Below are 14,375 nucleotides of genomic sequence, written 5' to 3'. Positions count from 1 at the left end.
TTGAATAATGCTGTGAAGTCTTCAAAGATATTTGCTTCTGGAACCTGTCTCTTCACTTGTATGAAAGGAACTTGAATTTAAGCAGCTTCACCACTAGACTCAGATGAGCTGAGTACGGACTGTTGAAGAAGAAAGAACTCTAAAAACATACAGAACAGGAAATTACATGGTAATACAAAACCAAAGAGATCAAATGAATGTGTAAAGGTAGCAATCTCATGCTGAGTTAGTGTAAGATGATAGCATTGTTCTTAGCATAAATTCTCATATGCTTACATTCAATGCACTTCGTTTTATGGCTCTAGGTTTGAACAGAGACCCTCTATCAAGTACAGATAGAATGTCCAAATGTTACATGGTAACAGCATATTTATATATAGATATATATAAGCAGCATTCTTAGCCAAGCCCTGCATCATCTCTGCTGCCAGAAGACTACCTGAGATTCAGGGGTAGACCAGATCAAGCAGGGACAGAGGAAGAACAAGAAAAATTGTTGAATCATAAAAAATACAGATAAGAGTTTGCAATTGTAAATTGAAAATGGCTTTTTCCGTGTCCACATAGGAGTCGTATAGGTGAATTTTATAGCAAATAAGGAATTGCCAAGAAGCTGTGTCTAGAGAAATAAAGGAAGAAAATACACCTTTTTTGAGATATAATTAGCATGTTGAAAGATAAATTGTGGGGTAACAAAACTCACGTGGGAATCTTAGCTTCTTCTAGGCACTTAGCACAGTGGCAAACATGATAAAGATTCAAATTGCAAACTACAAGGATGTTTATAGTTAAAAATATGCCATGTGATTCCAACTTCCACTACTCCAGCCCTCCAAAATGTTGAGGGCTATGAGCCCCCCGAGACACTAGGAGAGCTGAAAGCACTCAGTCCTCTGCTGTGTCAAAACTCGTTCTCAGTCCACTCTTGGGCTTCTGTTTTTTTTTCCCATGAACTTCTCCATGGGGCTGGTCATTCTCATCAGCTTTCCAGCCTGTGTTTGCATGAGATAGATAGGACACTGTTTCTGTTTGCCCTGATGAGACCAATTGTGCTCCGCTTCTGACAGGATTTCTCCAAAACAATGCTGTCATTAACAGTGCAGAAATAAATTATTGCAGTAATTCATATATGCTGAAGGAAGCAAATGGTGCAAAATGCTCCACGAGAGTGTGTCTTTGCAAATCATAAACAGTGGCGTGACAAGATCTCTCAGAAGTATGGAAATACCTGGGTTGGGCTCCTGCTGTGCATCTTCTGATCTTGCTGTGCTCTTTGTGACAAGGAGATATTGCTGATCCCATGAGAGAATTCTTATGATCAGTGTTTCCCATCCATCCCTGGGCTCTGTGTTTATCAGACTATCTATCAGACTGTCAGTTTCTCTTCTGTCAAGTATTACATAGGCAGAAAACTGGAAAGAATTTCAACTTCCAGGTAGTCAGACTTCAGGCCCATAACCAGGTCAAAGCAAAACAATGTGCACAACAGCTAGCAAGCTAGCAAAGCATTTGGTATTTCATTGAGTCTGAAGGAAGTGCTGCCTGGACATCAGCCTGAGCCAGCAAAGGGATGTCCTGGAGTGGAAAGCTTCTTGTCTTCTCTTCAGCACTGGAACAGCAGAATGAATCAAACAGGCTGTGCGCTATTGCTCGAAGACCTTTGTCAGGATCTTGGGTCCCAGGAGCAACCTTGTAAGTGATCTCCTGTGAACTTCCCTGACCATCTTTTGTGGTTCCTTGCTAAGCAGATCTTAGTGATTCACCTAGATGCAATGTCAAAGCAGCAGTGAAGCCATCAATACTTTTTAGGACCTGTGGTGCAGGCAAAAAGGCCTTCATGCTGAGCAAGTGCTTTCTGTAACATCAACTGAAATGGTCTTTTTAAAATTTTCTCTTGCTTCTCTTCAGAGCTGTGTGGGTGCAGGGTTCTCGTTGGGAAGAAAGGAGAGGTGTAAGCAGGAAGGGGGAGAAACCACAGGAGTAAGGAGAAGAAAAAATAAAAACAAAAATGAAAAAAGAAGAAAAGTAACATATGTGGCCAAGTAGAAAGATAGAATCGACAGTGTACAAAACAAACAAAAACAAACAAAAAGCCTAACCTCATAGGAAAAAAGTGAGAGATCACAGGATGTGCACTGGCAAGGGAGAAGCAAGGATTTGGGAAGAGAAGAATGCAAGTTTGTGGCAAGAAAAGACTGTGGCAACAAGACCTCTCCCACTCCTTGTGGAACTTTTCATTGATTCTGAAGCAGCAGACAGATTAAATTCCATATACACAGCTACATGTAAAAAAATCAGGTGCACTTTCTCCAGCCTCAGAAGAACTGATAACCATTTATCTTAATATAATGTTGGAGGGAACATTCAGTTAAATGCAATTACATGTGGCTTGAATACGTGATACCTAGAAGAGACAGCGATTCACGGAAGACCTCTACAAGTAAACGTGTTGAGGCAAGACAGTATTTCCGTGGGTTAAATATATTCTTAAACAGGGACAGATGCATCCTCCAGAGCAGATTCTGGAAGGCTATTTGTCACTCCATGGCAGAGGCAGATGGACAATTTGAATGAGGCTAGCTGCCAGGTCAGTCAATCTTACTGTAATTATTTTTAAGCAAACAATTCTTTTCTAGCAGACCTCCTGGTAGCAGAAGTGCTCAACAAATTAGCCCAGAGGCACATTTCTCATGGTAGTTTGTGTCTCACAGTGGTGAGAGAAGATGCTGTTCACAAGGACGTGAGAGGCTCTGTTTTCTGTGTTTCAGTCACTTCACAGCTCTCCTGTACTCAGATCTGTTGTACAATAGCTGTTAGAAAAAAGATGCCTGCTTATGCCTTTTTATGTCCATTTATGGATCTGATGTCCATGAGTTTGTCTAGTCATTGAATATGACAGTGATTGACAATTAATTAAGAAAGACCTATATATATACACATGTATATATATATATAAAAGAAGAATTTTAATTATACAGGCCAGGACACTAGTAGTACATATAAGTACATATAAGGTGCTTTTGCATGAAGGCATGGTTTCTCATATTGCAACATGCAATATGGAGTTATTAATTTTGAAGTGTGGTCTAGTGTTCAGGTGATGCATGGACTGGTGGGAGGAATCAGCTTTCTGTGCTCTCTCCTCTCCTTTTGTGGTCTCCATTCTCTCTCTGTACAATTTCTTCTGAACCTGTCCTTTATTCTGGCTCCTTTACTGTCTGCAGCTGCTTGAGCTACCTTGTGCACCTTCTGCACTCCTGTGCAGCTGACCTACCTAGTGAGTGATCACATCCAGCTCCGAAGGGCAGGAGGGGATGGGGGCAGCGGGGAGTAAGGAAGGCCAGTGGAAGGGTGGTGGGAAACCAGACATGGGCTCCACTCCTGCTGGCAGAGATGAGAGACAAATATTGTCCTCTCGGCCTGTTGGTCACCTGGAGTCCTCTTTGGCTGCTGTTCCAGAGATGGGGTTTTGTTGCATGCGTGCGTGCCCAAGCAGACAGCAAAAAGCAATGATTTTGGAGTACAGCAGTAGTGCAAGAACATCAAATAAGTCAAACAGCGTGAGACAATTTGGGGCAAGAGAGCCTTTGCCCAGTTTGCGAAAGGGTAGCTTGGGAAGGACATTGCTCCTTGCTCTCTTCACTGGCACAAAATGTCCCATTTTCTAAATAAGAACCTGCTGCGTTTGTGCAAAACACAGGTGCAGCAGCACAGCCTGCTGGAGGTGCCTGCCCAGGGACAGGTCCTGGAGCACCAAATTCAATGAGGAATAATTGCTGTTAAATTCCCAGGGTGTAGGAAGAGGCCCTGTATTATTCCCCAGGTATAATTACAGAATGCATGGGAAGCAATTACTTTGCATGAACAGCTGTGTGTTCTTCTTCCCATGTATGCATATTTTATACGAGCAGTTTACCACCCATTTCTGAATTTTGAGTGTTATTGTCAAGCTTACAGCTATTTTGTGTACACACACAAGCTCTCTGCTAGGCAGGTGAGGGGGGGAGAAAGGAGTAGGAAAGGGCAGGCAGAACTGTCAGAACTAAAAGCCAGTCATGCATTGACGTTTTTGCTTAAATTTATCACTCCAGATGCCAGAGTGGCAGCACCAGAAACCTATTCAGAGCACAGGTGCATGATAAGAAGCAGCATGGCAAGTCTCTTTCTTGCCACCATGCTGATGTCCCTTCATTGCTTGGGAGAAATAAGGTTTTTAACCCTGTAAACCAGCCTTAGCATTAACTCAGCTCTCAGTAAAACTAATGTTTCAATTGTGTCTTACTAGCACCAGATGGAGCTTTCTTGGCAGAAGGAACAAGAGCACTTGATGTGCAGAAGGCAGCAGAACAAGAGGCACGAGGAGGGCAGGTGGCAGGGCAGAGACAAGCACCGGTGCAGGAAGGCTGTGCAGCTGAGGAGGGAGACACTCACCCTGACGAGGCAGGACGGGAAGCGGCCTGGGCAGGAGGTTTGCTGCCCAAGGGAGAGGTGGTGGCCATGGTGCCGGCGGGTCAGCTGGCTGTGGAAGGACTGGCACCTGCCAGGGGGGCCATGGCAGAAGGAGATGCCAAGGAAGAGGAGCCAGGGAAGGGAGTGCCTGGAGCAGAAGTAGTAGCTGAGGGGCAGAAAGTTGTGACGAGGGTGATGGAGAGTGTGGGAGCACTGCAGGAGCTAGGGAGTGAGGGAGAGGAACTGGCAGGCGTGGGGGGCACGGCGGGCAGAGAGGCAGACGGGGCAGTGTCTGGGAGCAGTGAGGGAGCCGGGGAGCTCTCTGGAGAAGGGGAGGCCATGGAGAAGGCCTCTGGGGTGGAGAAGGCAGTGGGGATGGCAGAGCCTCTATTGAAGGAGACAGTGGGTGACACCATGTCTGAGGCAGAGGAGGCTGTGGAGGAGGGAGGTTTTGCAGGGAAGGTAATCGTGGAGGATGCTGTATGCGAGGGAGAGGAGGCTGTGGAGGATGCAAATTTGGCAGGAGAAGAGATTACGGGCGTGGCTGACCTTGAAGGATTGGAGGCTGTAGAGGAAGCTATTTCTGAAGGGGAGGAAGCTGTGGATAAACCTGGGGCTCTCAGGGAAACATTAGGGGATACCAAAGTTTGCACAGGCGGGGAAGAACTAAAGCCAAATGAGTTTTCCCAACTGAAAGCTTCAGGGGAAGAGAAGGCAGAGATGAAGGATGCTGCCATAGGAACAGCAACGTCTGAGACTGACAGACCACCAGAAGTGGAAGAGAGCTCTCTCCCAAGAGCAGAGGAGGAGGTGGTGGAGGAGTCTGTGGATGCAGGCAAGGGTCCTGTGTTACAAGTAGCATCTGGATTAGGGGCTCTGGTGGAGGCTGGAAGGGATCCTGCAAGTGAAGGGTCATCTCTGTTGGAGCAGACAGCAACAGCAGAAGACGAGAAGGGTTCAGCAGAAGCACTTTTGACTGGAAACACATCTTTGGGCAGTGAAGCAAAGCCAGATGGAGCAATGGAAGAAGAACTTGATGGGCTAGTGATAGGAGTATCTGCAGAGAAAGCCGGAGCTGAGTTGGGAGGTGGAGGGGTCATGGCGGGGGTGGCAGGTCCACAGGAGCTGAAAGCTGCAGAGCAGAGATTGCTGGAGTCTGCTACAGGTTGGGATGGGATGGTGCTGGGAGCGGGGAGAGCTCCTGGCAAGGAGGTGGTGGAGGAACCAGTGCTGCCCGCAGAGGGGAGCACAGCTGGGGAGGCAGCTGGCACTGCAGTGGGGAAGGCAGGGAACAGGGGGGGAGCGGTGGGGCTGGAGGCGGCGGTGGCTGGGGACAGACGGATGGGTGATGAGGTGGGAGTGTGGGAGAGGGGGACAGGAGCAGGGGCAGGGGGACAGAGCAGGATGGGGGCGGCAGGGGCGGAGGGTCCAGCAGCCCAAGGAGGGACAGTGCAGGCGGGAGCACAGATCGAAGGGGAACAGTCTGGCCTCAGTGAAAGTGCCCAGAAGAGAAAGGCTGAGGGTGTCTCTGAAGACGCACAGGGAGACTCTTGGGTGCAGGATCAGAGGAAGGAAAGTCCCGTGCGAGGAAGCCCAGATGAGGAAGCTGCTGCCATGGATGGGAGCTGCTGTGAGGTAAGTCCTGCCTGGGCCTGCTGCTGGCACATTCCTCTTCATGTCCCCAGGCTCATGGCTGTTGGGAGCAGAGGATGTCTCATATTCTCACTGCTGCTTTCTTATGGTTCCATTAAGAATCTGCCACTGGGGTACAAGATGACAAATCCTTCTGTGTGGCAGCTTCTGCATGCTTACCTGTTCCTGAAGCCCTGTTGCATGTACCTTCGCCATGGTGCTAAAGCTTGCAGTCCCGTCCTCTTGGCCCTCCAGCCATGCCCAGTGCCCTCTGCTCCTGGCTCCCAGCAGCACTGCTCCTGCTCCCAGTGCTGCCGGCGGTGCGGAGCGGCCTCTTTGTCACCACTGCTGCTGTCACTCCCTGTGAGCTCTGTGCTGCAGGCCAGCAGCAGCAGCTGGCTTCTCTGGTTGCTCTGGCATCTAGCTGCAGGAAGTGTCTTACAGTGGTATCTCTGTACCTCTGTTAAGCCTATTTTCTGTAAAGCTAATATTTTTATCATCATTTCCTAGGATGTTGTAAACCTGGATGCAGCTGTTGTGCCCTCCATAGGGCCCCAGGACAAGGAAGAGACTGTCCTCTAAGCTTTTTCTGCAGCTTCTTCAGTGCTGTTTTCTGCAACATTTACACATCTACTAGATTTGTGCCCTTTGGGATACTCACTCCTTTATTTTACTTTGCAAGTACAACTGTCTGTCACATTCTCCTACAGCAGCTTCTCAGAGTGCAGCGGATAGCTCAAATTAGCAAGTGTATGCCAGCCTGGGGAACAGCACTCCTTCGTAGTTATGAAGACCACAATCACAAGGATTGTTCCACAGCTGCCACGCTTACTATTTCCAAAACCCAGAGAAATATTTCAGTGGTGAACTTCCCATCCTCCCCAGACACCCCTTGCTTCTGCTGGCTGATAGGAGTGACAGATAAGGATAGGTGCTCTGTGTTACTGTAGGACTACAAATGTATGTCTGAGTGTATGTGCTTGACTGTATCTCCTCTCTGTCCATTTTTCTGTGAGTTATTTGGCTTTTTAAACTGTAAACTCTTCACTGTGAGATGGGGTTGCGTCTTCTTTATCATGCGCAGGGCACTTGAGCACATTGGTGGTTTGATCTGGTGAGGGGCACAGGGGTGTTGCAGCAGGAGTGGGAAACGGCCCCGTCACGGCAAGTGCTGTGTGCAGGGGAGGCTGCTGGGGAGGGCTCACCATGCAGAGCCAGGCCACACTGCAGTGCGTTCTCAGAATTTTGAAAAGATGTTGGGAAATGTTAAATCAAAGCAGTTGTAACTCATCTATATATAATGTAAATGAGGAAAGCCTGAGCCTTTTGCTTTTACTGGTGTTAGGTGTAACTCCCCAGGCCCATGCAGCCTGTGGTGGAACTGCTGCTGGGCCCGTGGCAGCATGTGGTTCAGAATAAGGACGTTTCAACCCCAGATTGGCTGTGGGTCTCTGCTGCCCTTTTCAGCTCCTCCACCTCTGGAGGGACCCTGAGGTCCTGCCCGCCAGGCACAGGGGTGGTAAGCATAGCGGCACATGGCTGTAGCTCGGTTTTCAGATCAGGAAAGGAACTGAAACAAGCAGGATTTTGACAGGTTTGTTACTCTAAATTATTTAAGATCGATACACATTTAAACACATACAAATTTAAAAGCGATCAATTTGGTTTTGTTTCCTCCTGTACTAAAGATGGTTGCATTTGTATTTTTAATCTGGATACCAGGAAGTATTTTGAAAGAAGAAAGCAGACAAAGAAGACTCATAGCTTTACTGTCATCAGCAGCTTCAACAAAGCATTGCATTAAGTGATCCTTTGTGGTGCAGTGGAAATGTTTATTCTGTGCAAGATAGGCAATATTTGCTTACAAAGCATGTGTTCGACTTCTGAGAACTCAGCAATGGTCCTTTTAACCAGGGAGTGTCCATAAAATCAGTATTGGCTTATTCTCTGGACCAAGACATTTCCAGTGTTGCTCAACATAAAAAACTACAGTAAATAGATTACCTGTGTTTACATACTCTACAGTTGAATACACCTGGTGTACAAAGTGTTCGGAACTTAAATTAATGCTAATGACCGTCTCCAAGGTTTTTTTTTCTCTACACATTTGCACATCTGCATATTTATTGGGTCTATTAAAAACAAACAAACAAAAAAAAACAACCATGATGTAGTCTGTGTAGTTCATTTAATTTTTGCAAATGGTTAAATCGTAAGAATAATAATTGGCAATCAAGTAGGGCCTTGTCTTCAGTAGTTATCTCTGCTTTCTAACTGAATGACTAAGTAATGTTGGATTGAGTGTTTGTGCTACTAAAACTTGATCATACAGATCTGTATGAAGAACAAATGGATGTGGCTTGTGGCCATGACCAGACCAAAGTGTTTTACAAATGCACATGCATACACACAGGTTGCTCAGGGTGGACAAAGGCGAGAGAGGGGAATGCAGGGATTTGCCTTAGCAGTGATTCCCTGGAAGGTTCAGGATTACAGCTAAGGCTGTACTCAGGAAAGTCACAAACCAAACAACTGGCTTGTTTGAGATTTATCTGCTTTACTGAGCACAGGATGAAAATGGGAAAGGTAAGAAATTTGTGTCTCGTAGGTAAGTGCCAGAGTGATCAGCAAAGCATCTTAAAATGCTGTTAAATACTCTCACTCTGCAAAACAAGAGCACAGGGAACAGGAGCAGAGTCTCCATTGCAGCACTGACTCCATGTTGGAGCAAGGGAGCCACGTGTGGCTCTGCCTGAGGCAGGGGTCCCTCCAGCTTCGGCTTCGGGGCAGCATCTCTACCGCAGTGCGTCCTTGTCCCTTCTGCGGCTGCTGAATGGCAGCAGGCGAGGCGGTGGCAGGAGCCCTGCCCCACAGTGTTGTGCATGCAGCCGGCCCAGCAGGAGACTCCTGGAGTAGCTTCTTGCCAGCCTCCAGCCTCTGCTCCTGGCACTTCAGCCATGAGTGTTTTTTTTTTTTTTTTTTTTTTTTTTTTTTTTTCCTTGTGGGTAGAATCTTCCTTTGAAGATACCTGACATTCATTCAGAGCACTCTGGAGATGACTAGGTGGTGGTGTGAGTTTGCAGTAGCAGATATAACTAGATCCACTCCAACCTTTTAGAAAAGAAGGCAAGAGTTGGTCACTAAGAGGCACCTGAACTCCCAAGACCCTCCTTGGCTGCAGAAGATCTGGGTCATCAGGGAAATCCCAAAAGAGTAAGGCAGCAGTGACTGTAAGGGACAGAAAAACTGATAATACATTATTTAAAATACTTCAATACTTATGAATGGCTTTTGTGTGTATGATTTAACAATTAGGGAAATGAGTCCTGTGGTTAGGAACATGCTGGCTCTCAGAGCTTCTTGTATTGCTCTAAAAAAACACCACACTCCCAATACCCAATATTCTGGTTTTACAGACTGAGAATTTTTTTCCCTAGGTGAAACAAAACAAATGGAAAAAAACACCTGTAAACTTCACTAAGTGAAACCTTCCCCATTTTTATTGCTTCAGAATTATGAAACTAACAGCATGCAAGACATGAGTCAGCAGAGCTTATTACTAACTTATAGACCGTGTCTGTCACACTGCACAATGCCTTATCACAGAGCTCGGTTCAGACACTGTGGTCATAAGAACCCAACATCCTGAATAATATCCACAGAGCAACATGCAGTAATCATGAACCCACATTTCTACCCACCTAACATGACAGTTGTGTATTCAAATGCAATTAAGGAATAATATTATAGCAGCGTTGCTTGCAGCAAAATTTTGCTATTTTCAAAACAGATTCCAGAAAAATAACAGCGTAATGTTAACTGTATAATTGCTTCTAGAAGAATTCAAGTTGTCTTGCCCTTCCCCCTTTTTTTTTTTTTTTTTTTTTTTTTTTTTAAAACTTCCAGTGAGAAATGTGTTGCAAACCCAGTCCTGGCAGGCACATTCAGCACGCAGTAGATGGCACTTTGCCTCGGAACTGCTTTGAGTGAAAAGTGTAGCTCTGTTCTGCTTTAGGATTATCACACTTGTGGGACAATGATTTTACCTGTCTGCAGTAAACATAGGTGGTTTGGGATTTGATTTGCGTGTCACTCTTCTGGTGAAAAGTTCGTTTTGAATTTCCCATGTGGCTTTTGTGTTACCAAATGACCGAACTAAAGCATGTACTTTTTAAGACAAAAAAAAACAGAACTCAGACCAAAACAAGGAAGCAGATGAGAAGACAGAAATGTCTGGAAGAGTACAGTTATGATGGCTACCCAAGTACCTCATTATTCTCAGCAGGAAAGCAACCGCAGATCAGGGCTCAGAAAAGATGTAGTGGGGCTGCTGTGCCAGCAAGCTGTGTGAGCCTGAAGTACTGAGAATGAGGGACAGGGTGTTTCTGTGACTATGGGGAGCTCAAAAAAGAGACAATCTCGTTCAGGAGCTGGGACCTGGAGGCTGGCCTGGCATGGTGGCAGGAGGGACAGGCTGCTTCTTGCAGTGGTGAGGCAGGCTGGGGCTCCAGGGCAGCTGCTGGCCAGGGGGTGCGGAGCCAGGTAACAATGACTTGCAGCAGAGCTTTGAAACTTTAACAGACACACCTTTACTTCCACCTCTTCAGATTTTTAATGCTCAGGCTGGAAGTGCAGGCATTCACTTTGCTAAAGGGTAGATGCACACCACCAAAATAAAAAGCCCCCTCAAGGTCAGCAGAAAAAGATGCTAGCACATAACATGAGAGGGACATTCATTGTCAGCAAATACTGGGTTCAGTTTAGGGACTGTCAATATAGCACACGTTGCTTGGGAGTTGGGCTGATATGGTAAGAACAGTTGCTGCTGGTTTTTGGTGACTTTCTGCAGGAAGGCGGTTCAATGCTGTCAGCTGCTTTCTTCAAAGCTACCACTGCTGCTGCAGGAATGAAATCTCATGGTACTCATGGGATCCGACACGTAACCTGCAAGATGCAGAGGGAAGTTCATGTGCGTCCTGACACAGCAGCGATTCTCCCCTACCTGCCCCTGCAGTGACAATGTCAACAAAATAATGTGCGTATCATTTTGAGATAAATAGGCACTGATCACACATACTTTTTTTCTCTCTGCAAATCAGCATTCAATATCACCTACTGAGGAGCAATTTAAATGGGAAGTAAACAGACCCAATCATTCATGGAATGAATGCAACATAGTCAAACACAAAGAAGCTTTGGTGACCGACATAAAAGAAATACATAAAATCTGACATAAAATCTCAGTGTTTTAATAACATTTGGCATTAAATATATATATATATGTCCTTTCAACTAGAGCTTAGGAGAGCTCAAAATCAGCATTCTGACAAGTGTTTTTAAAATAGTTTAACTTTTTAAGTTATTGACACTACCAAATGGACATCAACTGCTCTTGACAGTGCTGTGTTTCCAATGAGCCTTCCAATAATAAGAAACCACTTCTCTCTTTACACTGTCATTGTCAGCCGCTCCCACTCCTTGTTTTACTGTACTAACATAAAAATAAATCCTATGTAGTCATCTCAAATTTCCTGATAACAATGCATCATACAGAGCCTTTCAGATGCTCAGGGAACAAAGAAAGCTAGTGCACAAAAACTTTCTGGGGTGTAGGGGTTGGGAGAGAATTAGAAAACATTGCTCATGCTCCTCCATGCCAAATTCCTACTGCCAAACAGAAAATATACACAGCTGCATAAAATTAAGACTCTGGTAACTAAAATTGCAGTGACCATTACATCCCCAAGCTGTAAACCATAACCAACCTTGATTTATCTTCTAATCGTGGCATGCTGTGTTTTGAAAGCGGGATGACAAATTGTATCCTTAAGGAAATCTTACTCATGTTCTAAATACGCAATCTTAAGCCCGTGACTGTTGTCATGCATGCTGGATGTGCCCTGGATGTTGGGAGGTGAAGGAGGCATGTGCCTTCATTGAAGCATTGAAGTTAAAGCCATCGTGCTTCACAATGTGGTGGTCTGTGATGGGGCACAAGAGCATGATGTACTTCTAACATCTCTGGTCATGGTGGCGACACTTTGCACTCTGATGGGGTTCTCTGGTCATGCTGGGTGGAAGACTGTCCACATGCTCCACCATCAGTTTCTTTGACTTTACTGCTTCCATACAATGAGGAACATTTACTTTATTAAATGCTTTCAGGTTTCCAAACTCCTCAATCAGAACCTGTGTTTTTTTGTTTGTTTGTCTCTTAATATTTTTTTTATTATTATTTTATTGCTGTGCCTGTGAGTTTTGTACCACCCAGAAGCAAGCTTACTGGGTTGCTTGGTTTGCCTTACTTCCACGGGTTTCTTCTTGTCTGCCCTATGTGTCTCCTCCCAGCTGGATGGCACCATTTCCAAGGGCCAGGAATGGCACTGTGCTGAGTCCATCTCAGACCATCTGAGCCAGAATATCTGCATGGCTCTGGGCAAACGTAGGAAGCATGGACTGTGGTGCTCTCATGAGGTACAGATAATTGTGGTGTGCTGTGCTGATGTTTGCTCAGCAACCTGACAATCACAGGAGATGGCTCCTGGCTGCATGTCAACTTTTAAACAAGGAAGTGCCATCCCATTGACATGGTCCTGGAGCATCTTAGGATGTTCAGGTGAACAGATCAGTTGGTACTGGTGGATGGCAGCGGGGGGAGTTTCTGAAATCATTTACTTGGTATGTGTGCCCACTTCCATATTGCTGCACAGAAAATTACTGAGCACCTGGGCATAAAATGTACTACCCTGACCGCTAGCACAGAGCAAAAGTTGTTTCATACCAATCGTAGGTCTTTCTAAAATGCAGCAGCTGAGCCTGGTGTGAATGAAGACCTGCATGAAGGTGAGATTAAGAGTCTGACCTTCAGATCCTCACCAAGAAAGATTTATCCAAGGTATCTGAATGCAATTTGGTGGGTAGCATCCTAATGCCAACTACATTTCATACGCCCTTTATTTTAAGTATGCATTTATAAATTATGCTGTTGGGCTAAAAGTTGCTCTAAGATGAAACTACTCTTTGATTGGGAAACTGTAAAGAAGCAGGTAGTGAGCTCATGAACCATTCAGAAAGGATGGATGAGAAACTGAACCCCATGTTGCTGCCTGCAAGATGAGACCTGAACAAGATCTATTTAACAAGAAAGGTTTACAGGGGCTAGGAAATAGTAGGTTGCTCTTTGTGTGGCAATACATAAAAACATGCTCAAATGTAGTAGGATGGAAAATCAAGAAGAAAAGGCAAGAAGGAAAGGCAAGAGGAAGAAACAGTCAGAACATTTGTTCTGGAGAGGAGCAGAATGACAGGATGTCCTCTGAGAGGAGTGAAGTTATAATGCCACAGTCTTGTCTTTATTCACAGATCCATGTACACAGATAAACAGAACATCCCATTCCCAAAAAGCTTGGGGCACAAATAGATTGAAAGTGACAAGGAGCTGCATGCAGTATGGGGTAAGACTTCACAAGCTCTCACTGACTGTAACTAGCAGTCTGCATTGAACATTCATTTTTTCATCAGGCTTTTTGATACGGCAGGAGACTGTAGCTCTGCACTGGTTAAACACTGCAAGATGCTAAGAAGAGTATTATGCAATAACTCACCATTTTTGTCAATCGGTGGGTACTGGAAGTTTCTTCTCATGTCATCCAAAGAAAGACCCTGAGAAAGGTGTTGCCCAGTGCTGCAAATTAGATAGGAGGTGTCAGTTTACATAAGGCTAATAAAATCACATCTCCAGACCATGACAACTTTTTCTAGAGATTTGGAAAGAAAAGACAGTGACATGAAGTATATCAGCTTGATGCCCAGCCACTTGCAATTGCAGTGAACCAAATGCAAGAAAAAGCTATGAAACAAGACATGAACCACATGCATACCCACAATGCATCTATTTTCAAAGTAACTTCCCTCAAATATATTGGTTTGGGCTTCAAAGTTGTTTGTATGTTGCTATTTTAGAAGCAACTCCAGGCATTAGTCCAGGATCATTGTAATGTATTTTATGTATCCCTGCTAATAGGTTCCTGCAAATAAGTTTTTCTGGCAAGGGAGCTCACTGAATTATCTTTGAGTTACTGACCAAAACCACTGTCCTGGCAATAGGTTCTTTATCTCTGACCCTGAAGAGCTATGAAGTACAGGATTGTCTCCTACCAGCAGTCTTTTTGTTCAGCAGTGGCAGTGCTGCATGCTTTGGCTTTGAAGCAAAGAGCTCCTGACTGCTGCAAGCCGTGTCCAGTGGATGAGCGAGGCTCTATCTGCACACATCCAGGCTGTTCCACAGCAGGCAG

General features: G+C 45.3%; 2 protein-coding genes across 3 annotated transcripts in view; one reads left to right on the top strand and one right to left on the bottom strand.

The window, feature by feature from the left end:
• Nucleotides 1–8,103, top strand: part of ERICH3 (glutamate rich 3) — a gene marked incomplete at its 5' end in the record, with an annotated part of 31,280 nt that extends 23,177 nt beyond the window's left edge. Inside the window, 2 exons of the mRNA XM_035333399.1 lie at nucleotides 4,286–6,084; nucleotides 6,592–8,103. Of these exons, the coding sequence (XP_035189290.1) occupies nucleotides 4,286–6,084; nucleotides 6,592–6,663 (1,871 nt within the window). The remainder of the gene's footprint in view (nucleotides 1–4,285; nucleotides 6,085–6,591) is intronic.
• Nucleotides 8,104–9,559: 1,456 nt separating this feature from the next.
• The window catches only part of LOC118170725 (serine/threonine-protein kinase TNNI3K), a 66,038-nt gene continuing 61,222 nt past the window's right edge, over nucleotides 9,560–14,375 (bottom strand). For both annotated transcript variants that reach the window (XM_035333220.1, XM_035333221.1), the window contains 2 exons: nucleotides 13,686–13,765; nucleotides 9,560–11,025 (listed from right to left, as the gene is read on the bottom strand). In XM_035333220.1, the coding sequence (XP_035189111.1) occupies nucleotides 10,949–11,025; nucleotides 13,686–13,765 (157 nt within the window). In that variant the 3' untranslated portion in view covers nucleotides 9,560–10,948. The remainder of the gene's footprint in view (nucleotides 11,026–13,685; nucleotides 13,766–14,375) is intronic.

This window comes from Oxyura jamaicensis, chromosome 8 (assembly GCF_011077185.1).
Source record: "Oxyura jamaicensis isolate SHBP4307 breed ruddy duck chromosome 8, BPBGC_Ojam_1.0, whole genome shotgun sequence".
Taxonomy (NCBI): Eukaryota; Metazoa; Chordata; class Aves; order Anseriformes; family Anatidae; genus Oxyura; species Oxyura jamaicensis.
The sequence above is the reverse complement of the archived record's forward strand: the minus strand, read 5'-3'. Positions and strand labels throughout refer to the sequence as shown.